A 25178-nucleotide genomic window follows, 5' to 3' on the forward strand; every position below is an offset into this window, starting at 1 on the left:
ATGAACTATGAATTCTGAATTCATTTTATGAATTGTTGTAGGGTATACTTAAAAGGTGAAATTAAGATATCATTTACCTTAACACTGACAGACTGAAGTCAGAGGGACTACAGGAAGTAAGAAAGTACTTCTGGAGAATAAAATAGAGTGCCTATTCTGAAAGTCACATGCAATTTTTCTGCATAGGTTAAAACTTTTATCATGACAGATCATAAACTATAAAGTAGCTCTTGTGTCTATCAGAAAATTCTATTTTATGTGTGAATTTCATGTCTTATACATGAGGACAGATAGAACTCTTCTACTGCATTATTGGAGACTTATCAAAAACAGGATGCTTTTTTCTTGAGAAGATGAAAAGTACAGAGATAAGCAGGGAAATAAAGACTGAAGTTTTAACCAATAATATTTTTGTGTGGTTATCAGAGGAATGTAATAATTAATCTTTTAATCACTCTGAAGATTGTGTGAAATCATAATATCTCATCTTTTCCAGCCTCAACCTGCCATTCTTGATCTGAATTACAAACAATAAGAAAGGAGATGATTTAATGAGCAACTCTGTCATGTTGCCATTTTGCCTTAGTCAAAGGCAAATGTCTACTTTCACCTCTAAACTGAAATGGAATAGACTTATGTTTCAACTATGCTCACAGCTGAGGCAAACATGAATGGAAAAGTTAGGGCTATTTTAAAGCTAGAACCCTGGTGTCTTCACATTTTCAAAGAGGCGTAATTAAATACATACTATTAAGAAGAAGCAAACATCTGTTTACTAGAAAATAAAATCGGTGTTGTGAAGAAACACACTTGTACGGCGAGAAATCTAAAATATGAAAAATAATAAAGTAAATCCCGAAAGAACAATTGCAGTCACAATGGTAATAGGTATGTTCTTATTACGAAGGAAAAAATGTCAGCACGATTTCATCATACTCAATAAATAGGCACTTCAATAAAGTATATATTTACACTGGCTTTCTGAATGCTAGGGCATCACAAAGTAGTATGGCTTTATTACAATGGATGGAAGATGGCAACTACTTAGAACCCAGTGCCAACATGGATTATAACAAATCCAGTGAGTATTTTGTTTTTCAATTATTCATAGAAAATTTAATCCTGATTAAGTATCCTTGGGCAGGAATTCATGGGTAGTTGATGACTGAAACCAACATTTATTTGAAATGCTTCTGTTAATTTAATCTGTGTATATGGCTTAATTATGATTGAATCCTCAATGTAAGAGAAATGAATTATATCAGGATTAAAATTCTAGTACCACATCACCCATTCCATTTTCTTTGCCCTTTTTTTTGTGAGCCTGCTGTTTTAATTACCTTTATTTTGCTATATCTTCTAAGCCTCAAATATTGTTTAGAACTTTACTGGGTGAAATTTTTAGTTACATTTATTTCAAAAAAAAAGAAAACATAAACTCTATTTCCATTCCCATTAAAATTCTAACCAATATGAACAGTAAATGCAAAAAATGCTTTTCTTTTACACCAATACTAAAGAAAAATTTCCCACGGTTAGTTGTAAACATTTATACACGTTCTTAGTGGACTCTCCTTCTTTTGTTTCCCCTTCTTTTATGCCTATACATAAAATGTATTTTTTTCTAAAGCACAAAAATAAAAGAACTTGTATTCGTCGTTATGCATCACACCAATTTCACAACTGGCCTATTTCAGACTTGTTTGAGCTTGTCGACATTTTAAGAACTGCATTTTATAAGACCTTCAAACTTAGTATTGATATAAAGTAGGGATATTTTTTGTGGCTGTGAATGGGAGAGAAAAGAATTATTGTACTTTTCTGTGACATAGCTCAGCACCACATGCTACCCACGAACCATCTTCAGGAAATCATTCAAATTATGGATTTTTCCCACTCAACAATACTTGTAACAGATTAATCTAAGGACTGTGTCAGACCAAAGGTCTGTGAAGTGCTCTGATATTACCAACCAGCTTTCCAGTGAAACCGATGTATCACATACCTGTGACAAAAATACCTGTATATTTGGGTCATTATTGCACATTTATTACATAACGTATTCTTCCTAAACATCTCAGAAGTGATGTCGATTTTTATGTCCAGAGGATACTGTTAGTGGCAATGTCACTGATGATAGTGAAGACACTTCCCAATATAGACTATGAGAAAGAAAAAGTCTGTAGAGGATAACCATGGAGATGCACTGACAGAGGATAACACCTATGGTAATAATCTAAAGACAAAAAACAGAAGAAGGGAAAAAAGTAAGTGAAAACCAAACGCAAATACATTTCTACCAGCACACTATATAAGTGCTTGAAGTTTAACTTTAAACCTTTTAATGCTGCTGCAGTTACAAAAGATTTGAATGTGAACTTCAGGTCCAGGATTCACGCTCTCACACCTGGATGTTTTTGAATCTGTAGATAGCCCCGGGCAAGTCACATAACCCCTTCTGGCAGTCTCTGTTCTGGGGAATTTCAGGCTTGCAATTCACCACCCATGCAGTTCCATAAGCAGAGGTGATGTTTAGATATTCTATTCTTACAACAAACAGAGAGGAATAAAAAAAAAAAAAGCCTGAAAACACTTTACACTAGCACAGTCATGGAGCTGTGATGGTAGTCATTTATCAGTCTCACTTAGACCTCTTTTCAGAGCAAGTCTCTTGATCTGTAAGAGTTGTATAAGGCAGTTCTTATCAAACCCATAAAGGTAACTATTGTTTCTGAGCAAGCAGAAGTCTAAATTGAGGTACAGAGAGTCTTTTCAAATACATGTTTTTCTTCCACAAATATGGTATTCATTGATCACGCATTCCTTTATTATATTTAAATGCATTTAAATAACGAAAAACACAGCTAAATTATCATAATGTAGGAACTGGAGTTGCACATCATGGTTAAACTTTCTTAAAATGCAAGAGCAGAGCAAATGTAACCTCCCTTCAAACTCAAACTCTCAAAATATTGCAAAATTTCCCATACTGATCCCAATTCTAAAGATTGCCCATCCCACCCCAATGATATTTTCATGAATAAACTACTAACAAAGAGACTTTTTGTTGTTCTAAAGGAGCTTTATTTTTCCTCCCAAGATTAATTCTTTACCAAAAAAATAAAAAATAAATCTAACACGGTATTTCAGGTATTATATTTTTTAGTAGAATGTTTTTCCCCCCTCACGTATTCCCCACACAAATAAAAGCTTATTTTTTTTCTGAAAATATTTGCATACAAATGCACAGATGGTTATAACCATAAAGAAAAGCAGCAAACTCTACCCTGGAATGAAGTAGTCAATCACCCGAGAATAGACGTGCACTTTATCTGAACATGGCAGGCTCCACACACTAGTTCTCTAGTTCCCAATATGTTTAAGCAACCGAGAAACCCAGTGAGTCCACTTTTGTTTTTAACTGTTTAGAGCTTACAAACCAAACTACACATTTGGATAGATCTCTTAATCTAAAGAATACAGTTCAGCTACAGGTTCCCTGACCTATTTAGCCACATAAAGCTTTTAAATGCTGAAGACTAAAAAGCAAACAAAAAAAAATCCACTGATTTATCTTTCTACTAGCTTTGTTAAAAGAATCCCCAAGGTGTTTTTAATTAAAAAGCAAACAAGCAAACAATAAAACAAAACACCCCCTCCACATTTTCCTTTGACTTAACTATCTCCCCACCCCCCCTTAGTCTAGAAATGATTACCCTTAGATGATTCAAACCCAGTATGCCTTTGTAAAATATGACTCACATTAGCATCAATAAGAGCTGTGTGACTAAGACTTTTCAAGTTGCTTTGGGGTCATAAGATTAACAGCCTAAGAGCATGAGTTTGCTAACAAACACTGAACATGAAGAACAACTACTATTCAAATTCCATCTCTTTTATCTTGCCTGTACATACCTTTTCTCTTTGATATTCTCTGAATATTACAGAAACGGTTGCAAGACATGGGTGGCACAAAAACCAGAGAATGCAGGCCTGAAAGAGAAGAAGAGTATAAGTTATAAAATAACTATACGCCAACTAAGAAGAAAGAGATGACAGTTAGAGGAACCGCATTTACATTTCTGTCTTTTTTATGAATCCATTGTTTAATTTTCAATCAACAGAGTGAAAACCACACAATGAAAGGTGGGATTTCTGTTTAAAAAAGCTCTATACTCCTTGTCAAATTAAAATGACTACTCAGAGTATGATGACAGAGTGCAATTTAATCAAATCAGTCACTTAAATATTAACTTTCATATGGAGGAAAACAGTTTAGAGCTTCAGTCGACTGCGTGCCACAATTACTTTTACAGCAAAAGGAATCGGCTTCCATGATGTAACCCATACTTTGGCAAAGGTGATATAGAACTCCCTTTTCAGCGTGCTTCTCTCCACTGTGATGATCTGGTAAAGACCAGCAGCCAGCGACAAAGCTAGGCAAACTCTGAGGCCAATAAGCAGTCCACTTGCTAAGCCATGGTGTGAATGGTAGCTGTGGTGATTAGTATCTTCAAATTGTTCCCAAATTAATAAAAGGCTCTGGAAAAGAACAACAACAGCAATGTACATTTAGAAAAAACAAGGTTACATTAAATGCCAATTAACCTTCCCATGACAGATCAAATTATCAGCACAACTGTTCATGGTCTGTTCGTTGGAGACTGCCATGTTACAGAAAATAACCCACAACCTAGGCTGAGTTGCTGCTTTAGCACTACCTATTACTCCAAATGTGACTGGCAGGAACAGGGTTTCATTTCTTGCATTCCCTAACTTTTAGAAAGTTTGACAAGTTAAAGTTTCCTCTCATTTGGGTAGAAGGAATGCACCATTTTAGCATAAGTTCCAAAATAATCATGTAGTTAAACAGGCAGCCTACTCAGCAGGAAGCCCACTGAAACGATTCCACAGAGCTACAGGGAGGCGTCTCCTTCCACTTGGGATCCACAACCTGTAAAGCTTGTTTCAAAGGCAGGCGACTACGCCTTTTCTTTCAAAATCCTAACAGGATTCACTTTTCCTTTTAAAGATGGGGAAGTAAGAGGGTGGTGCTGCTGCCCCTTTTATACAATAGCCTAAGGGCTAAAGCATTCACCCAGGTTGAACTTAGATCTCCCACAATTCCCGTCTTTGCCTAAAGGATATCCAACTCACATCTCCCACCTCCTTGGAGAGAGCCCTAGCTGCCAGGCTATAGGCTGTTCTTGGGTGGGCCACTCTCCACCTCTTCTATTGAAGCCGTGCCATCGTGGAGAAAAGAATTCAGAATCAGCTAGGTCAGAAACTGTGAGCGAGCCTGACTCTGCAAGCAACTGGCTTGGAAACCTCCTAGGGACTACGAAAGGCAGCGTCACAGGTTCCAAATGCTGTTGCAACACCTGGACAAGCACTCCAGCCAACAGATAATACACAGAAGATCGTAATTCTCCTTAACTCCCAGAAAAATCGCATCGTCTCCAATTGCTGTAGAATTCAGTGCTGCAGGAGGACTGTGAAAAAGAGCATTGACAAATTTTCTAAAGAAAAACAGACTAAGAAATGCCTATTTTCTGAGTCTTAGTTGAATAGAAAGCTGGCGCCTACTTGTAGAGTTGCATGAAAGTGGGGTCTTGCCGAATAAAACCTTTTCAAGAGTTTGGGAATGTTAACATTACAAATTAGAATACTCATAAAGTTTTGACTCCCAGAAGCATGTAGCAGATGAGTGGCATTTTTAGAACTGAATATACACTGGAATCCAGTCCACCTACTGCAGACATCTAACTTGCACTTAGGTTTCAGGTGTCTAATAAAGCAGGCTTTCTGAAGAAAGGTAGTCAAATTTGATTTATATGGGCAAGGTAGCGCTAAAGGCCTTCAGAAGGAGACATTGTATGCCTCAATTTAGAAATCTAAATTAGTCAGATTCCTTTCTGAGCAAATCCAAAGGCTCTCTAATTACATTAATATCATAAAGACAGAAAGGTTACTGATATAAACTTTTTTTTAAATGTGTAATCCACCTGTGCATTCCAAAGGTGGGTGTCCATGAGTCTCATCAGTTGAGACTAGATTTTTTTTCACTCAGAATATCCTTTGAGAGTACTCTCTCACTTTTTCCTTCACTTACTTGAGCCATGACACAGTGAGCACGACTGCTGCCACTTCAGTTACTTCTCAACCCCATGGATTGAAAATGGAAAGATGGGAGAGAGAGAAGTGTGAAGCACACATCCCGAACGTCATGGATTAGTAGTAGACCATCCAGCCAACGTTCTTCAAACACTGCTGCCATAACGCTCTGTTTCTGGGCAACTCCAAGCAAACACCTTACAACGATCAAATTACTTGACTGAGAATCCTCTCAAAGACTAGGACTGAAATAAGACTAAACAACTCCTGAAACCTTGAGATAGAGCACAGTGTTTGGTGAAGTTGTGGCTAAAGCACTAGTTTTGGTCTAAAAGTGAAGAATACCCAGCACAGAGGCTATTTCAGTTCAGGTAGAATGTGCCCAGGCAACAACAAGGGTTCTACCAATTGCAAAATCACTGCATTTGTCTACAGAGCATTTTCTTTTTTGTAATTTATGCATGGGAAGAGGCAGTCTTTAACATTCCTGGACTGGACATACACTCTCTGAGAATATTTCAAAAAAAAAAAAAAGCATAGATTCTTCCTGAGACTAGCATGAAGCTGGGGCTAAAGAGATACAGACTGACAGAAATGAAGGTCTGATACCACTTAAAGAAGAAATTTTAGGTAGATGCAGGGTTACCTCAACCTTAAAGAACAGAGCCATGAGGGTTTGAATTTTTCTTAACCTACCACCACAAGTAACAGCAAGAAAGGAAGCCACTTTCATGAGAAGATGACAAAGAGCTGGAGTAAAGGAATCATGAGAACAAAGTCCAAATCGTAATGAGAAAATAGCGTCTGACAGCATGGTATGCGCTGGACTAGCCGTTTAAATAATGTAAATTGTGCAAACAACCCAGAAATCAGTTGAATAAAGACTGTGTAGTGACAGCAACATAAGATCACACAAGTCCAGCTTCCTCCAGCTTCACTAGGTTACTACAATAAGCAGAAGGCAGAATCATCAGAGGCAGAAATGGACCTGCCAGTGCAACACATGAGAAACCTGGAGAAGGTGAACATGGGTCACCGCTCTCCCTATGAGCTGGAACTGTTCTCACTCACTGGAGAAAAGCAGTATTCTATAAAATCGGAATCTGTGCCGTGGAGTGTTTCTAGGTTACAACAGATTAGGCAATATGTTCTCAGTGAAGGGAGAGCTCTCACCGACAAACTTGTTCTTGAAGTCAAAATCTCGTTGGTTGGCCATGCCTGAGGAATTGAGGTCATTGAACCCTGACGTCCCTCACCTTATCCACAGAAAGGCACACATCTACTCACTTAGCTGCGATATCAGGAGTAAGATGAAAGAACACCCAGACACCAACAGGCTCAAGCGGAAATTGGACACATTTTTTTTGTTACCATTGAGCAGAACTACATTTCAGCTCTGGGAAGAAATCAGGGTGAATATCCTAATTGTTATCCAGCAGAACAACTCTTGCTCAGGCTGTCTGCGAAAGAACTGGATGAGCTGGGTAGGTGCACAACTGAAGAGCTGACTCACACTAGCTATGTCCAACATTAAAGTCCAACTGCTTCTTTGTTAAATAAAGGAGAATGACCATCTCCTTGTTTACATAATGCACTGTTCGAAATGCCTGACAGCACCTGTACATAGTTCTGACTTATCTTGGTCGTCCAGTGGACACCACTGCCCAGTCCTGGTCTCCCTCAAGCTGCTGGGAAGACTGTTTGCTCTGGTCATCATCTTGATCTTCCAGTTATACAAGTTGGACCTCCACATCTGCACAATGAAGAACCAGACAGTTGTCTCTTTTGTCAGAAGGAAACAATTACGGTAGAACCCCTTCTCCTCCTTGCTATGCCAACACTGACTGCATGGCAAGATAACATATCAATCTCCAGCAAGAGCAGGTTCACATGGGACTGATCATCACAGAGAGATAAGGGGAAGGGGGAAGCAAAAGGGAAATTAGAAGTGGCAGCAAGGCAAGGCAGATGAACTAGCTGCTTCAAACCCTATCTAGCACTTGGGTATCCGGTGTCATGAACTTCAGCACACTAAAACATGTTTCAGATCTGAGGTCAGAGGCAGAGTTCATTCTGAGCACACCTTTCGGGACATAGCTAAGAACCCCCGTGAAGCATGGCTTCTTGTGCATTAAGATTCTGCGATCATTTTGCGATCAATTAAGATTTCTGTGATCATTTTGATCACAGCCCTGAAAGCTGAAACTGTTCGGTTCTATGTGATAGGAAAGGCTTGTCATCAGCAAAAAGTTTTGAACAAGGTTTGCGCCTCAGCAGCAAAAGTGGAATCTTTAATGAATACAGAGTGGCCTGGGAATCTTTTGTTCTGAGGATGAACAAACACACACACACACACAAAGAACAAGTTAACCCAAGGGGAGACAATAAATGGCAGGCTTGTCCCTCCCTTTGAGATGCTACCTCTTCATAGCCACAATGACCACAAGAGATTTGCTGGCTAGGTGGCAATGTCCACCCCTACACTGATGGCAACCAGTAAACACAGCCCAGGAAATTGCTGGTGTTTGTGAAAGAACAAAAGGAAAGAATTAATACCGTCAATAAAAATAGGAAAAAAAAAAGGGCAAGTAATGCTGAGTAATTTGAAGTAACTGCAGAAAAGCAGAGTCAGATAGTTTGCCAGTCAAAAATGCATGTAAGTTCAGGAATAAAATGGTTTCCCAGGCTGTCTACTTGCTTTGCCTCCCTGGTGATGAGATGAGGGCAGGTACTGTAGAACATCAATAAAAGTAACATGGTTCAATCTCTATCTGCTGCTTTAAGGTAACGCAGGTGGTTTCCAGCACCCTCCACAACAATCCTGAGAACATCGCTGATGACCCACGTAAGTCTGTCCAGCCTCTGAATGGGGAGAAGCTACCTCTCCCATAAGAATTTCTGGGGAAGAGCAGGTTGGAAAGGAGGTTGTTCTAGGTTTTTATCATTAAAAGTGCTCATTGTCTGCCCTGTTACAGCAGGTCTGATACCCACATCAATCTAGACCAGTGAACAATAGACTAATTCAGAGAATGAAATCTTGGGGCCACCACCTTTGATGGGGCCCGGGATCTGTTCCCCTGAGCTCAACAACCAAATCTGCTATTAAGGAGAAGAAAACTAGCAGAAATTTATTGGTACTGAACTGTGTGATGGAAAACACCCTCTCCAGAAAGGCTAAGGATACTCTTGGTGTTGGGGAAACTTTGCTGGAGACAGCAGACAGTGAGATGGCCTGCAGAACCACCCAGGCAATGACATACTCTGACATCCATACTCTGCTCCTACAAGGCTCCTCCCAAACGTGATGTTCCCGACGGTACTGAGAAGGGAGATGTGGTAGAGATGTTCCTTCATGGTGAAAAATAAGGCAGCCAACTTTGTACCAATCCTCCAGTGGTGCTCAAATAGCCAATGTAAATATATCATGGACCAGTACTGGAAGCAGAATATATATATGATGCCTGTCCCATTTTTTATCACAGCTAAAAAAAGATCAAGATGATGATACTGAGTGCCCTTTCTATGTATAGTAAAAAGGAAACAACAACAAAAAAACTTTCCAGTCTCAAGTGACAGAGCACTAACACACCCATATGCATGTTCCAGTGGAGAAGCATGAATAAAATTAAATACTTTAGAAGTCTTCTTTACTACCAGCATGTAAAATTTCTGGTGCTAGACGGGTGTCAAAGTAAGGTGGAATGAACCTATCTTTAAATTTCAACAGTCCCATTGACCTTAATAGGCTTTGGTTTATATTCTTAATTAGCAAGAATACTGGCAGCTCCCAGCTACTCTTAATGTTTTAGCAGTCCACTTATTTAGTTTGGAAGCAACACTAATTACAGACATTACTCAAATGGCACAAACTCTTTAGTATAATCTCTTCCTCATTACTGTCTCCAGTTTCTCCCTGTTCTTCTCATTCTCAGTGGCTTTCAAATCCTCTTGTCTTTATGCTGTGATTTAAAAACATTTGTTTACAAAAGACACCACCAGGGTTGGATGATTTCCATTACAATTTACTTTTAAGTTACTGGTTTACTTGACTTTCTAATTTATATTAATAGAAAATATTTGAATGAAATTATGTGTCAGACCATTTGTATATTTGCAGGAACAATTCTGCACATGAACCTTTCAAGAATTGCCTTTTATTGATTGAAAAGACCATTACACATTCGGTTTGAGTGGTTCTAAGAAAAGGACAGAGTCTCAACTTTTTTTGGTGACAGGAAGATTGCTGTGAGAATTTCTCTCTCATCCTTCCTCCCATGCTGCTTGTCGTCAACCCCAATGTTGTAGTTCACAAACTCCCACTTGTACTGATTACAGCTATTTATAGGATGACACTACAAATCAGATTGGTAAAAAGATTGTGCTGAAATATCTCCTTTTTATTTTATTTTTCTCCCATTCAATCTAGATCATTCCACTGATCTTGTTTACAGTATAATACTATGAACAACTGGCACAACCTGGAGTTTGGAAAACTGTGGGAACTTCTTAAGTGGTTTTACTGCTGAACGAAAACATACTGTGGAGCTACACCTTAAATTGTTAAAGTAAAGAGGAGGTGTTGTTACCTATTAGACATACGGGGTGCACATTATGCTGTGGGTTTTTTTTTTTTTCCCCAGTCTTGATACTCCCTCCCTCATAAAATATTGAAATTAGTTGGTTCACAGTTCTGTCATACTTAATAGCAGCTGTATATTTCAGTATAAGAATGAATATAAATACAAACCTGTGTAACAACAACTACTACAGCAATCCCAGTAGATGCTGGAGTGGAATCCCATTGAAGAGGTCTGCTATGAGATTTCTTCATTCTGCCTATTGTCCAACCCATGCACAGACTCAACAATAAATATAGCATTTGTATCTGAGAGACTATGTCACACACTATTGAAAACAAAAGGAAAATATATAGGGTCACAACAGAAAAAAAAATATATATTTTTTTCTACAACCAAAAGAAACATTCTATATACCTGCAAATACAGAACAAACATTTATGCCTTGGTATCACCTTTATTCATGATCTTCACAGTTTGACTAGCTGATGTTGCTTTGCTAGAAAATATGGATTCTTTGACCATTTTTAAATGACTAAAGCTTTCCTCTCCTTATGCTGCAGTTCTGCAATGACATGGGCAGAGTGCCACATCCTTCCAAATCCCACTCCTGTTGTGTCAAAGAAGTCTAGGCTCAGGAGTCCACCTGCATAAATAGACTTATAAATGCCACATGACTAAAATCATATGTATGTTAATCACACTGCAAATATGAAACATGATGAAATGAACTCCTTTCTTCATTCCACAAAACTTTTGTTCAAAAATCAGACAGTGGCATTGTACTTTAAATTAATTGCGTTTTGTCTTAAGGATAGAGTAGCTTGCAATAGAAAACACAAATATTTAGGACAAATTCCACACTCAGATACTTAAAGGAGAAAACGTAATGACTAACCCTAGCACAAACTTCATTTGGAGCAATAATCTGTCTGTATTTCATTTCATTAAATGCAAACTCCCTTTGCCTCGTTTCACTGTGTCCATTCTTTTGGCTCTGTTTGGGAACAATTAACACATACTCCATGAAGTTACATTCTCAATCAGCGTCTCAAACTTGTGTTTGAAGCTGTATCCGAATAAAGAACACTTCAAGCTAGAATATATTAAAATCTTTATTTTTCAACCTTGCTGAAATACTACTGACATTAGAAAGAACTGAAGATTTCTTCTGGAGTGTTGTTAGCTTTAGAATCAAGTTTCTGGCTGAAGCTTACTGAAAGATTTTGAAGTTGCTGCATGGACTTGAGTGTAAACTGGCTCACTGTACTAATGCAGCAGAGACGTATAAGCAGCTTGAGAAATTACTTCTCACATTATGTAAACTTCGAATTTGTTACAGAAATTAGAGATGGGCACTACATGCTTTTTTTGTTCACCTGATTAATATTTTAGTTCATTTAGATTTGTTCTGTACTTGACGTTTCCACTTACATTATCAGATATAAGAAAAATACTTCTACATCACAAAAGTAAAGCTTCTATTTTTATGAAACAACTGGAATGTATTAACAAATAAACGTACTTCCACATTTACTAGAAATATTGCAATACAAAATGCTGCTCCTGTACAGAAATTAATACACACACAAGGGATGTGTATCAAATGAAGATCAGCTACTGTATTTCCCTGATGGTCAGCAGTACTAGCAAAATATGGATATAAAACAGATTTAAACATATTACTCATGGGATACATTTGGTACTCTCATGCTTTATATAGTTACATACTTAAAACATATTCAGGCACCTTTGTCATTTAGGAAATGTCAAGAGCTTTTAGTAAATACAGACTTTAATAAAATGAACTGGCACTGTTTTGTGACAAAATGATCTTGGAATTATTTTACAGTGCCAGCTGTACTAGGCACAGTACTCCCTGGAAAAAACTTTTGCGAGCTCAAGGCATGCCAAACCAGTGTCACAAATCCAAGCTAGAGAAGTAAATGAACAAATCTGGATACTCCAGAGAGCATTCATTCACTCATTTTATTTTCTGTCACTCCTTAAGATAACCTTCCCTGTAAGTTATAGCCAGACATCATCTCTCAGTCATGCCTTGCATACAGACGTTGCTCTGCTTAAGCGTGGCAACAAAGCAAGTGGATTCCCAGACAAAATGGTGTAAGGCAAATTTTCAGTACAGGTTTTAGTCTTTAGTACCACATATATCTTGCTTAAAAGCAAGAAGAGGCTTTACGGTGGAGCAAAATTTTGAAAACGACAATTTTATGATATCCAGGATCAGTGTAAGGCCACATGCTACTGAACTGGTATCAAATTTATCTGATTTCACCATATATATATACACATATATTTATATATACACTTATAAAGCACCTATCACCATATTGATAAACGTTCTTTGGAACCACTCTGATGGCAGGGGTAGAATAGGAGTTGGCCTGAACATCTTTTTCAGCTGTTCAACAGATACATTATTATTTGACTTTTCACATTTCGATCTTATCAGAAGTTAAAGCATCACTATTTGAGATGTTTTTGTATGCCAGAATTATTCATGTGATTTATGTGATTATATGATTGACTTAGGTGGTAAATTCAACTTAGTGTCAGGTTTTCATATATGGAAAAGATTAAATAACGGTGGAAAAAGAATAATTGCTCAATGTAGTATCTGGACAGGTTTCCAGAAGAAATTCTGGCCCCACTGAAGTTAATGAAAATTTTATCATTTAACTAGGATTTCTGATCCTATGCAGGAAAAATGGTAGCACTTTCCACTTCCATGCTATACTTGGTATCAGCTGTCCTTCAGAGCTGCAATTGACACTGAAGCTTTCCACAATTCCTTCTGCTTTCTTGCTGTTTATGGAACCACAGATTTTAAAAACAATGGGAAACTCTTTTAGCTGAATCACTCAAATTCATATATTGATCAAAAATACTAATTTATTCTTAGTAACCTTTGTTTAAAGCAAATAATAGTGTGGTTTTCACCACAATACATACACAGAAAATCTAAGATGCGGCTATTTTCTCTGAAGTTCTGGTTGTGTAGTTAACACTGGATTTCTCAGCAGGGAGGAGTTATGACTACCTCCATATTCTCCACTTAATTTCATTTCAGAAGATCAGAAGACAAGAGGGAAAATTTATTAACGCAGTTGCTGGAAAGGCTGCAAAGACTTGCTAACTCAAACGTTTAAAACAAGAAGGAGTGTCAATTACTGTGGTGCCAAGTGCCATCAAGAGGCTGTTAATTCCAACTGCAAGTTTCTAGACGAACTCCATGAAGGGAAGTATTTTTCTATATAGGTTGCTACTCTCCAATGCTATCGCACTATCAGAGTACTACTTTCTTGAGGTGCTTCAAAAGCCCAATCAAAAAGGCAATGTATTAGCTTAGAAACGATCATCCAATGCCTCAAATGTAAATTATGTGAAAGAGGAAAAAAAAAAAAAGGGCAACAAAGCAACATTAGATCCTGAAGAATCCAGCAAGAATAAACTAGTGCATTTTGGCATTTTAGGTATGGATGTTATAAGAATTCAGTTTCAATGAGAGCTCAGAATATCTATACAGAGTGGAGAAGAGTACTTGGGCAACATCGATTTTTTACATAAGCATTTTTGCATCACTTGTGCTGTAAAACACTTTTTCATTATAATCCACATTAAATTTGCAAATAAAATGACATACTCCTTAAAATGTGATAAAGTTTCCCAAAAAGCTTCAGCACTCTAGATCATGCAAACTCCATGAAACTCTTCGACATACTGAAAAAGTTTTACTCACGTGATAGGTATGTATTTAAGTATTTGTAGGACGGAATATTAAGACAATAAAATCCTTTAAAAAATCCTAAACAATGTAACAATTATAGAGCTTTAAATACACTTATTATAAGCATCTGGATTAAATCCTGTTTTTCAGAAGAGTAACTTAGAGTATTTCATGTTAAAAATCCAGTGATATGGTGCAAGATAATAATACAGTCCAAAAAGACCATTCATTAGTGCATCATACAGATTAATGTGTAGGAGTACATAAAAACAGCAGACAAGCATACTCACATTCTGCCAGAGTTCCCATAAAAGGTGCTCCTATTCCATCCTTAGAATAACTGACAAAAGAATAGAAGATGATCTTTTTAAGTGAGTCTTAAATTTGCATTCTCTAAGTACATTTAGGCAATGATGTAGATCTAAAAAGTTTGTCCTATCTTTTGTCACAATCTGCACATGAAAGACCATGTACTGATCTTTAAAATAGCACATCCTTCTAGTCTTAAGATTGAAAGCAAATATAAGCAGAGATACCTTGAGAAATGGAGGTAGTTGGCAAAAGCTGAACCAGCCTGCAACAACAATGCAACTGACAGCACCTTTAGTACAGTATGCATAGGTCCACGCTTCTTAATTGTTTGCCATAGGGACTGTGCATATATGCAAGCAGTTACGAAGTATGCTAGAACAAGCAGGAAAAAGAATTCATGTAATCCTGTGGGGGGGAAAAAAAAAAAGCTCAGTTTTTATGAAGAAAGACTTATTACTAGTAGTAAATAACTAAAAGCAAGATATGTTATTTATATAATCACTAGGGAATTCTAAGTAATTGTCAAGCAAAAGTGATAGTAAAGTGAAAATATGTAAATCCTAGCCTATTTTATCCAAGAAAGTCAGTGACTTCTTCAGACAGCTGACTGTCATTATCACTAACAAAGTATTTTTTATTCAACAATACTTTTTCTGAGTGTAGGAGAGATTCTGTTCAAATACAGATTGGCATATAGTTTCTTGATAAACAGAAAATAATTGTAGCCCATTTGATCAGACACATTTATTAGATGACTCATTTTTAACTATTTCTTTTTTTTTTTTGCTTCAATTTTTGAAGGCACAGTCTGAGACGAGAGAAACCCTGGACCGTTCTATCTACTTAACCACTGGGTGTCACTCTTCCTCCACATAAAGCAACTATTCCAAGAAACACAGTTGACCAAGATTGAAAACTTTCAGAAAAAGAAAAATAGCACAGGGAAAATGAAGTGGACTTTTTTTTTTTTTTGCGCCAATCTAAAAAAAGTGCAAATTTTTTGATATTTACAAAACTGAAGTAGTCTGATTTTCAGTCTAGCAGGAGTTTCGTAAGATGCTTCCCTGAAAACCTGGATCCTGATTTTTTTTTCTGTTGTCTGGAAACAGAAAAGCTACCAGAGGGTGAAAAAGCCAGTAAGCAAAAACGGGTAAACAGAAGTTTTGCACTGAAAACTTCTGTTTTCCTTCTCCAGCCTTCTTTGAAACTACGTGGTGCCCACAGAATCAGATTTTGCTTCCGGCAAAGCAACTCTGCTAAAAACTTTCAATCAGCTCCAACCAGAGACAAGAAATAGAACAATTAAACATATTTCAATATTTATGTTGAAGAACTTTAGAACTAGATGAGTTCTGAGAAGCTGCTAGTAATATAACTTCTACGACTTGGACATACTGTATGTATATACGGTGAAATGGTAAATAAAGTCTATAAGGTAATATAATTCATGACTGAGAAAAAACCCCACACATTTTAGATCAAGTCTCTTATTCTTCCTTTCACTTGTTATCTGTCTGCTACAGACGACACCCACTGAGGTTGGCAAGGATTCTGTAGGTATGTTATTTTTCACCACAATGATTAGGTATACCTCAAAAATTCTTTAGAAAAAAAGAAGTTTATTAAAACATGTTTTCACTAAGACAGCTAGGATAGAAAGCTCTTTGCCACAAAAGAGAAACTGTGAATGATTGGCTTGACAGCAAAAGGATTTGAGAGAAACCTGCACTGAAATATAACTAATAAATAAATAAAAAGCAACAAAAGTTATTTTCAACTTTTTTTTTTTTTTTTTTTATAGCTTCCTGACTTCTAAATCACCTAGGGCTGGGGAGAGACTCTTGGGGACAAGAGCATGTTTTATTGGAGGGTTCGGTTAATTACTTCTGGAGTAAGACATTTTCTTCAGAAAAGTTAACGAAGTTAAATAAGAAACGTAAGTGTAAAATGATCTTATCAGTAGGGTATTGGACATTGTCTTCAGCACCTCTGCTTTTTACATTTTTTCCAGATCCCAGGGCAGATTTAGATTAGACATCAGGAAGACATTCTTCACTATGGTTGTGGTGAGGCCCTGGCACAGGCTGCCCAGAGAAGCTGTGGCTGCCCCATCCCTGGAGGTGCTCAAGGCCAGGCTGGATGGGGCTTTGGGCAGCCTGGTCTGGTGGGAGGTGTCCCTGCCCGTGGCAGGGGGTTGGGACTAGATCTTTAAGGTTCAACCCAAATGATTCTCAGATTCTATGACACAGAAAATAAAACATATGTATGTTAATTTCAAGTACCTAACTTCAAAATTCTGTTTACCTGGCCAGCTGCCTTTAGAAATGCTAGATTCCACTACCAGTGGAATCTATGTCTTATGTAAAAAACCCTACCATATAAAACGATAGAAGACTACCTGCTAGGGACTGGAAACCAGGCCTCCTTCACTCTCAAGGCAAAGGTCCTAATCTGAAGGTTACGGGTTTGAGTTCTTTACTATTCTTTCCTTATAGTCCACTTAATTTTTGAGAACTCTTCGTGGCAGTGGCACAACTTTATTAACTGAAGTGAAAGGTGACCTAACTGGAACCATCTGTAATTATGCAGTTTTTAGTCCCCTCAAAGAAAAAAAAAAACAAACCTAACCAATCAATCAATCAAACACAAAACAAAACAAAAATCCACCAAGAAATGAACCTGGATCTCTTCTCTGACATGCTAATGTTCTAAGCTGCATACTTTCAGGGGAAAAAGGACAAAAATTATTCCCTAGAGATGCATGAGAGAGAGAGAGAAGAAATCCTCCTCAGTTCTTTGAAAAGTAGACATAGGCAAGTCTTTTCAGGACTCGTAACAGTGTTGCTGGTTTTCATTCTGAATTAACAAAGGTGTTTATTTGCAACCATGGAAGACATAGCATGTACATCTCAACCTATTTACTCCATGGTGGCTCTAAATACCTGCACCCAACTCATTTACACAGAATCACAGAATGGCTGAGGCTGGAAAGGACCTCTGGAGATCCTCTGGTCTAACCCCCTGTCCAGCAGGGTCACCAACGTTACATTGCACAGGATCGCACCCAGGCAGCTTTTGAATATCTCCTGAGAAGGAGACTTCTAGAAGATTTAGACATCTCCTTGCTCAGCATGCAAGCTTTTCAGAGTTCTGCTTCACAGTGCTCAGAGACTTCATAAAAAATTAGTTCAGAGCTGAGATGTCTCCCTAGGAGGTCTGTACACCACTTAAAGGCCACATGGTATCTTACAGGGTGTTGTTTTTCAGTTTAGCAAAAGAATGCTAGTGGTACTTTTGAGAGTAAGTGAATTAACTTTGAATTCACATCTGGATACAAAATTCACTAAATAAAAACTACAAACAATGTTTGCAGAGTAAGAAGCTGATTAAGAAGTTAAAGAGCTTGATCAATCTATAGCTCTTGAAAAACATGCAATTAACAGTGCTATTTCCTTATAGATTGCTCTCAATGTTTCAGTGTGAAGATTTTCCTCCCTTCCTAAAGGAAGCCGCCTTAGTTCCCTCTACATTCTCCTGAGACTAAGAATGACAACAGAGCACACAATTTTCAGCACTACCGGTAGGCTAGATCTGGGTACACAGGCTAAATCTGTATATGAACACAGGCTAAACATATTCTTCCCATTCAACAGACTAAGTCAGTGTCACGTGGACTCTGCCTCCCAGAGCAGCAAAGCTAAGCACTGCAACAAAGCACACATCGGGTTGATTTGAACGACCAAATTGTCATAAAAATTGATATACACATTTCTTCAGCTGCTGTCTTGAGTCACTTCTAAAAGTTTTTTTTTTTTCTTTGCACGTGTAGAGATTTGAATTTGCATTTCTTCAATAAAAAATTTGGACTGCCAATCATCTCATCCAGTCTGCAGCCTGTGAATAATGTACTTGGAAAGACCCAGACAGTGAACTGAAGTTGTACTGGCAAGATGTTTACGTCGCACATGAACTCATATTGCACAGAATCAAATTTTACAAATTTCATCTAAGGAATTCCACAAATTAAAGAAATTTGTTAAAATCAGGTATTCAATTTACAATCAATTGGAAGCTTACAATTTCTATAGGGAAACAACAACTATCAGCAAAGATATGAACACAATTTTTCCTTGTTTACTACATTTGCCATTAGGCAAGTTTTGGCAAGTCACTCTAGAGAAAGGGAAGGATTTTTCTGTAATGCCAGGAAATGAATCAAAGTTTACTCTTCTTTGAGAAAGTCAAATTTAAAGTAAGAGACTCTGCTATTCATTCCCCAGTGTCATGTTTTTGCAAGCACAGTAGGTACCAATTGGTTTGGCTGATCAGATCCTTAATTTATTAATGTAATTTTAAGAAAAAAAATCTTACCAGATTCCCCTGCGCTAAAGTGATCTAATGGATTCCCTTCTGCATCTGGGTTTAGTAAGACCATTTCAAACTGAATATCCTCGGTTTCAGAATAATTCTCTTCGCAGGTAAACTTGTCTACATAAAACACATACCATGTTTCCGGATAGGGAATCTGGGACACTGTCAGATTTTGCTCTGTGTGGTTCACAGTCACTTTGGAAGAAAACAAACAAACAAAATGAGTAGATACTTGTTTAGCTTGTTTTTAGAAAACTCATCTTCGAATAAAGATAAAATTTAAACATACATCATCATTTACAGATTATAAACTACAAACAGTACTAAACAGTCTTTGTTTTGAAAGCAAACCACAACACCCGAGAGCAGACTTCCATCCTCGGCTGAGGTTTCAAGTAGGTGCAGCCAGGCGTTGGTGAGGTTGCGCACCGTATTCCTTTTCTCAGCTTTTGGGTTTGCTGGGACGGCTCCATTCCACCAGAAGCCACTAACTGCAAATAGTGCACACCATGTTTAGTGTATTTCCATCCTCTTGTACAGTATCACTGGGACTCTAGCTATTTTGTATTCACCAACAGACACTTATTCAGTATGAAAAATACATTTGTGAAATTTACTCTGCTCAATTTTCAAAGACATTTAGAGCATAGAACATATAGAGCCACATGCAAAATTTGTAAAATTGGTGTGCATGCCTTAAAGGTACATATTTTACAGCAACTTCACATATTTTTACAGCATCTTCCCCAAACTGACATAGACAATTTCAATTGACACTCGAGTATTGAGACCATTGTCTGAAAAAAAAAAAAAAGCATATTTCAAATCAATTATGTTTAAAACCAACTATGTAGGACTGAAAAGTTTCATCTTACTTCTGATATTACCACTATTTTTCCTATAAGCAACTGTTAACCAATACATAATCTCTCCAAAGTAAACATTTGCTGCAAATGAAGTTTGTGGCTCTGTACGTTTGAGTGAGACTACAAGAACTGTACACTGACTACTGAATTAACTAATCAGTGTAACAGTGATCATTGCTAATCCGCTTAACCATAAATGAAAGCCATTTCTATAGTAGAAATAATAATACAATTACTGGACTGTTGATAAATTTGTTTGAATAGTTTATAAGATGACAGGGGCTAAAGACAAGGAAAAAGTTTGTAAGGATTCTTCAAAACAAGCTGCTTTTATGCAAAGTTTTTTTCCATAAGAAAAAGCTGCAAACATATTCACAAAACAATCCTTAGCAAACTCATTATCCTTAAACCTTTTTCGACGAAATTTAGAACTAATTTCTAACTTGAAGCCTACCTGCAAAAAACATTTATGCAATTTAAGTAAACTTGTTTCAAGTTCAAGGAGTTATTTTCTGTTCTCTGAAAGCATGAACTGATAATCAACAGTTGAATCCAGCAGGAAACAGATGACGCGTCCCTCTGCAGCAACTGTCATTAAATACTCATTTGGACAACACATGAAGCAGACCAAAAAAAAAAAAAAATTCTGAAAAAGGCCGTTGCTTTGTGGAACACATGCTTAATACTGGGTACATTTCAGAGCTGTGTATCTTACTAAGCAAATATACAAAACGAAGCAGCTCCCTTCAAAAATGCAACCTTTGTAAAAAGGCAAATTAAGGATTTCATATGCTGCTTAATTAAAAAGAAAGTTAGATGGGAGTTGAAAAGGGTGGCTCTACTCTCCATCTGTACTCTCAGCTGAGATCTGGTACAGCCTTATTTGCATCGAGACTAGAGATCACACAGTATGTTTAATCAGTTTTCCATCAAATCTGCAAGCTAACTCACAGGATATGAAGTAAGCTAAAATAAAAATGTAATTGATTTTGCCCAAGATCAGCAAACAGATCAAACTCACCCTGCGGTCATGTGATTCCTACACACAGTAGAAAACAGCGAATACATTGCTGGGACAGACAGGAGTGAAGGACCAACTGCTGGTCTTTTCAGCAGCACTTCATGCTTAGCTCAGCTCAAGTGTAAGGGAACTACATCCTTAGAAGTGACATCTGTATAAGATTTCGTAATGGCAATGCTCCAGGACATCAATTAGTTACTCTAGGGATTCTGGCTGCACAGAGGAAATATATTTAAAAGAGAAGCTGCATTCACTTAAGATTATTAAATTTAATTTCTCAAAGGAAAAATCATGCTTTAAATAGGCTTTGTAATATTATGATCAACAAATGGTGCAAAAATTGTTTTTGTATGTTTGTCCACCAGTTACATAAATGAAAACTTCAGCGTTCCACTTTCTTGTGCATTTAGGTAGGTACTCAAATTAAGCATTATCCTGATTAGCACATATTTAATATTAAAATGTGTCTAACGTTTTGTACATCAAAGTTCGAGAGTTTGTGCTATCACACAAATGAAAATACTTTAATTTTGTTTTCTTGTCTTTGAAAAATGTAATTTTCCATGGAATTGAGAACAGTAGCCTCCTGACAAATAAGAGGTGTTCCTCCATAAACAAAAGACAAGAGGATAATCTATACACTCTGTCCTAGTGTAATTATAAATCCCAGTATTTATGGCATTTAAATGGGAGATTCAGTGATGAATATCAAATTACAAAATGAAAGAGTGAAAGAACATTAAATGATGATATAGGCAAGTTGTAAAATAAGGCAGCATTACTCAGACAAATTAATTTTTGAAGATGACCTTACAGACAGAAATGAAAACAAAACAGAAGTAATGATCATGATGTTGTGAAAGAGGAAGAAGAAAAAAAGAACAGAGGAAAAAGGTTTTACTCTTTTACTGTGTATTTGGGCTATATACTCCCATCTTACAGGCATTCACTTCAGAGTTTTAGAAGTAACTACAGCAGGCTTCATTGGTTGGCCTCTGGTTTTTTTTCATTCTATTGCAAGGAAAGTGATAATTCAAACTGCGTATCTGACTTTCTCAACAATTTACATATTCTAACTACTTCAGTTTCATCTTACTACAGTATTCTTTGCACATTTTAACATAATCTTTTTAAGGAAAAGTTTGAGGTTTATATATAAAAAAAAAGACTTTTACTCCAAGTAGAATTATAGGAAGTCTCTGTATAGAATGAGTAAATGAAAACTTCAACCAAACGTGGATCTTTGAGTTGCGTGCAAATGGGAGCACCAGACTAGAACCTGACGTTCAACTGTTTGCACTGAAGTCATTGTTTGTCAAGGACTGTTCGTCTTCCACTGATATGCTAAATCACAACTTGCAAACAAAGTCTTCTGAAATGATGCAAACAAAGCAATTGCATTCCGTGTATCCGTTTTTAATTACAGAAGGTTGAAGTCCTGCTTTTACTTAAGTTGATGCAAAGTCCAAATTCACTGAAACACTGGGGTTCTAAACACACACTTAACTTAATTCATAAGGAGAGGAAAGCAGTAACTCACTTGTCAGTTGAGCTTTAGAGAATTTCTCTGTACAGCTGTGGTCTTGGATACTGTTCTGCAGCTTCAGCCATTCCTGTGCTTGAAACAGGTGAAGTCTAGCTTCTTTTGTCACAGCTACTGCTACGTTGTTGATTCTGACACACAGAACAGCATGGTCACCTTGATATTTAAAAAATAAAATCAACTACTCTGCCTTGATGACAGTTACACAAACAAAAAGCTAACACAGCAGAGATTTTTAGTAAGTAACACCACTTTAAAAAGCTTCACTTTGTTTCTAAAACTTTTACCACTACTTTCCATAAACGTCTGTAAGCTTTCACAAACAATTTCTATTCATCTCAGTAATACAAAATTGCATGGACAATTCTCTATAATGGTACCTGCACAAACTTTCAACACAATCCAGATATCATTAACTTTCTCTACTTCAAACAGTCCCACCTCCCCTTTTTTTTTTTAAAAAAAATCCAGATAATCTTTTTTTTTTTCCTTCATCCCATCTCTATTTTTATACACTTCCATGGCACGATTACAAGCATCATAGAGTAGCTCTCGAGTCTAATACCAGAAGAACTGGAGTAAATGGATCTTCATGTTATTGACTGATTAGAGCTAAAACACTTGATTATCAAACAAGTTGATACAAACATATTCACAAAGACAACCAAACTTCAAGAGTGCTCTCTACTGTGTCAGTCTACCTGTAGGCCGCATCTTGGCACAGTGAAATAATTTAGCCACTTTAGAACTTGCTCATTTGACATTACTTATTTTGTGTAGCAGTTCTATGAACCTCAAAGTCATTCTGAGAAATTCTTTCATTAGATATTGCTAGGGACTTCTTTAATGTAACAGTATCCTAAATAAAAATACAGGACTTTAACAGAGAAGAAAAAAAAAAACAATCAGCACTGCAAGAGTCCAAATTTACTCCAATTTAAGCAAGTTTGGTATGTCTTTTAAACTGTCAGAGCAACCTTCTTTCCCACCTAACCCAGGCAACACCTGGATGTGCAGCTGGACTATACTATCCGCTTCAAATAAGCTCTGCCAGGAAGGTTTGCCTATTAAGAGCAAGATAGCAGTTCTACAATAAAACCCCCCAAAAGGTTATCTCCTGGGATCTGTAAAATGTTATATGGACAACAGTTTACCTAAGACACTAATAAAAGACTTTGAAAAACAGCATGTTCTATAAAATCTCCCATGGCTTCAATGAGATCCCCCAAAATGAATAGTTGTAAATATCCATATAGAAGTAGGAATATTTCTAAGGAAGGATGTAACATCAACTCACATAATAAATTATAACTGAACAACTAAAATCTTCATCTTGAGTCTTAATTACCCCCCTCTGCTCTGCCCTTGCGAGGCCCCACATGGAGTACTGTGTCCAGGTATGGAGCCCCCAGCAGAAAAAGGACGTGGGTCCAGAGGAGGGCCACAAGGATGCTCAGAGGGCTGGAGCACCTCTCCTATGGAGAAAGGCTGAGGGAGCTGGGGATGTTCAGCCTGGAGAAGAGAAGGCTCCGGGGGGACCTAGCAGCAACCTTTCAGTACTTGGAGGAGACTTATAAAAAAAGATGGAGAGCAACCATTTACTCAATCACATATTGACAGGACAAGGGGGAATGGTTTTAAACTAAAAGGGGAGCGATTTAGATCAGAGGTTAGAAGGAAATTCTTCACTCAGAGGGTGGTGAGGCCCTGGCACAGGCTGTCCAGAGAAGCTGTGGATGCCCCATCCCTGGAGGTGCTCAAGGCCAGGCTAGATGGGGCTTTGGGCAGCCTGGTCTGGTGGGAGGTGTCCCTGCCCATGGCAGGGGGCTGGGACTGGGTGGGCTTTGAGGTCCCTTCCAACCCAGGCCATTCTACGATTTTCTCAGATTTAAGCACCGCATTTGTTCTTTTGAGCTATTTAAGAGTACTTCTACGTTTATCTTCTAGGACACTGATAACGAGCCGCTCCCAAATCACTCCGCGAGCAGTCCCCACCCCACCTCTCTCCGTCTCCTCGTCCAGCGTCGAAAGGTCGCGCCGCAACCCTCCTCGCCTCTGACTCTCCCCTCACCCCAGCGCCTTTCCTCCCGCAAGCACCCATCCCCCGGCCTGGGGGGCTGCCCGCGTAACCGCCACAAGCGGTACATTCACGGCAGGTTTCCGAGCAGCCCGCACAACCACTTTGCCACGAAGGGAAGGAAAGGAACTGCCGAAGCCACCGAAACACCCAGCGGCGCGCACCACCCCAACGCCTCTAACGGCCCTAACGGCCGCTCGCCTCCGACGTGGCGCCGCCCCCCCTCCCAGCCCTCCCCCCATACACCCGTAGGGGCTCCTACCGTGGAACTGGAAGCGCGCCAGGGGCCGCCAGGGCTGCAGGCGGGCGGCGGCGCTGACGAAGCCGCCCCGCAGCGTCTTGCCCCAGGCGCAGCCCCAGCAGCAGGCGCACAGCGCCCACAGCAGCCGCCACCGCATCGCCCCGGCCCGTCACGTGGCCTCCCTCCAGCCGCCGCGCGGCCGCGCCCCCCCTCCTCCGTCCCCGCCCCACCGCCTCTGGCCGCGCCCCTCCCGGTTCTCCCCGTCTCCTACGTGGCGGTTGCCGGGCTCCGCCGTAAGGCAGCGCAGC

At 38.4% G+C, this 25178-nt stretch overlaps 1 protein-coding gene across 2 annotated transcripts; it reads right to left on the minus strand.

The window, feature by feature from the left end:
• Nucleotides 1-750: 750 nt before the first annotated feature.
• Nucleotides 751-25079, minus strand: GPR180 (G protein-coupled receptor 180). 2 transcript variants are annotated; one of them, XM_080577274.1, is made up of 9 exons: nucleotides 24892-25071; nucleotides 22550-22708; nucleotides 19123-19317; nucleotides 14976-15156; nucleotides 14730-14779; nucleotides 10862-11019; nucleotides 4351-4542; nucleotides 3916-3993; nucleotides 751-2236 (listed from the first exon to the last, which is right to left on the minus strand). In XM_080577274.1, the coding sequence occupies exons 1-9, from the start codon at nucleotides 25025-25027 to the stop codon at nucleotides 2078-2080; spliced, it is 1308 nt and encodes a 435-aa protein (XP_080433400.1). In that variant the 5' UTR covers nucleotides 25028-25071; the 3' UTR covers nucleotides 751-2077. The 2 variants fall into 2 exon arrangements, with proteins under 2 accessions (XP_080433400.1, XP_080433401.1); XM_080577275.1 differs by lacking the exons at nucleotides 751-2236; nucleotides 3916-3993; nucleotides 4351-4542 and adding an exon at nucleotides 4549-7867 and having other exon boundaries at nucleotides 24892-25079.
• Nucleotides 25080-25178: the final 99 nt, after the last annotated feature.

The sequence above is a fragment of the Anser brachyrhynchus genome (assembly GCF_964034855.1).
Source record: "Anser brachyrhynchus genome assembly, chromosome: 1".
Lineage (NCBI taxonomy): Eukaryota > Metazoa > Chordata > Aves > Anseriformes > Anatidae > Anser > Anser brachyrhynchus.

Excerpts from the sequence above, each read along its gene's own strand:
- GPR180 (XM_080577274.1), bottom strand. The coding sequence starts at position 25,027 with ATGCGGTGGCGGCTGCTGTGGGCGCTGTGCGCCTGCTGCTGGGGCTGC. Across the intron at positions 15,157-19,122 it reads CTTTAGCGCAGGGGAATCTG|GATTACATGAATTCTTTTTC; the intron begins GTAAGATTTTTT and ends TCCCCCCCACAG. Across the intron at positions 2,237-3,915 it reads GAGAATATCAAAGAGAAAAG|ATTATTACCATAGGTGTTAT; the intron begins GTATGTACAGGC and ends TTTTGTCTTTAG.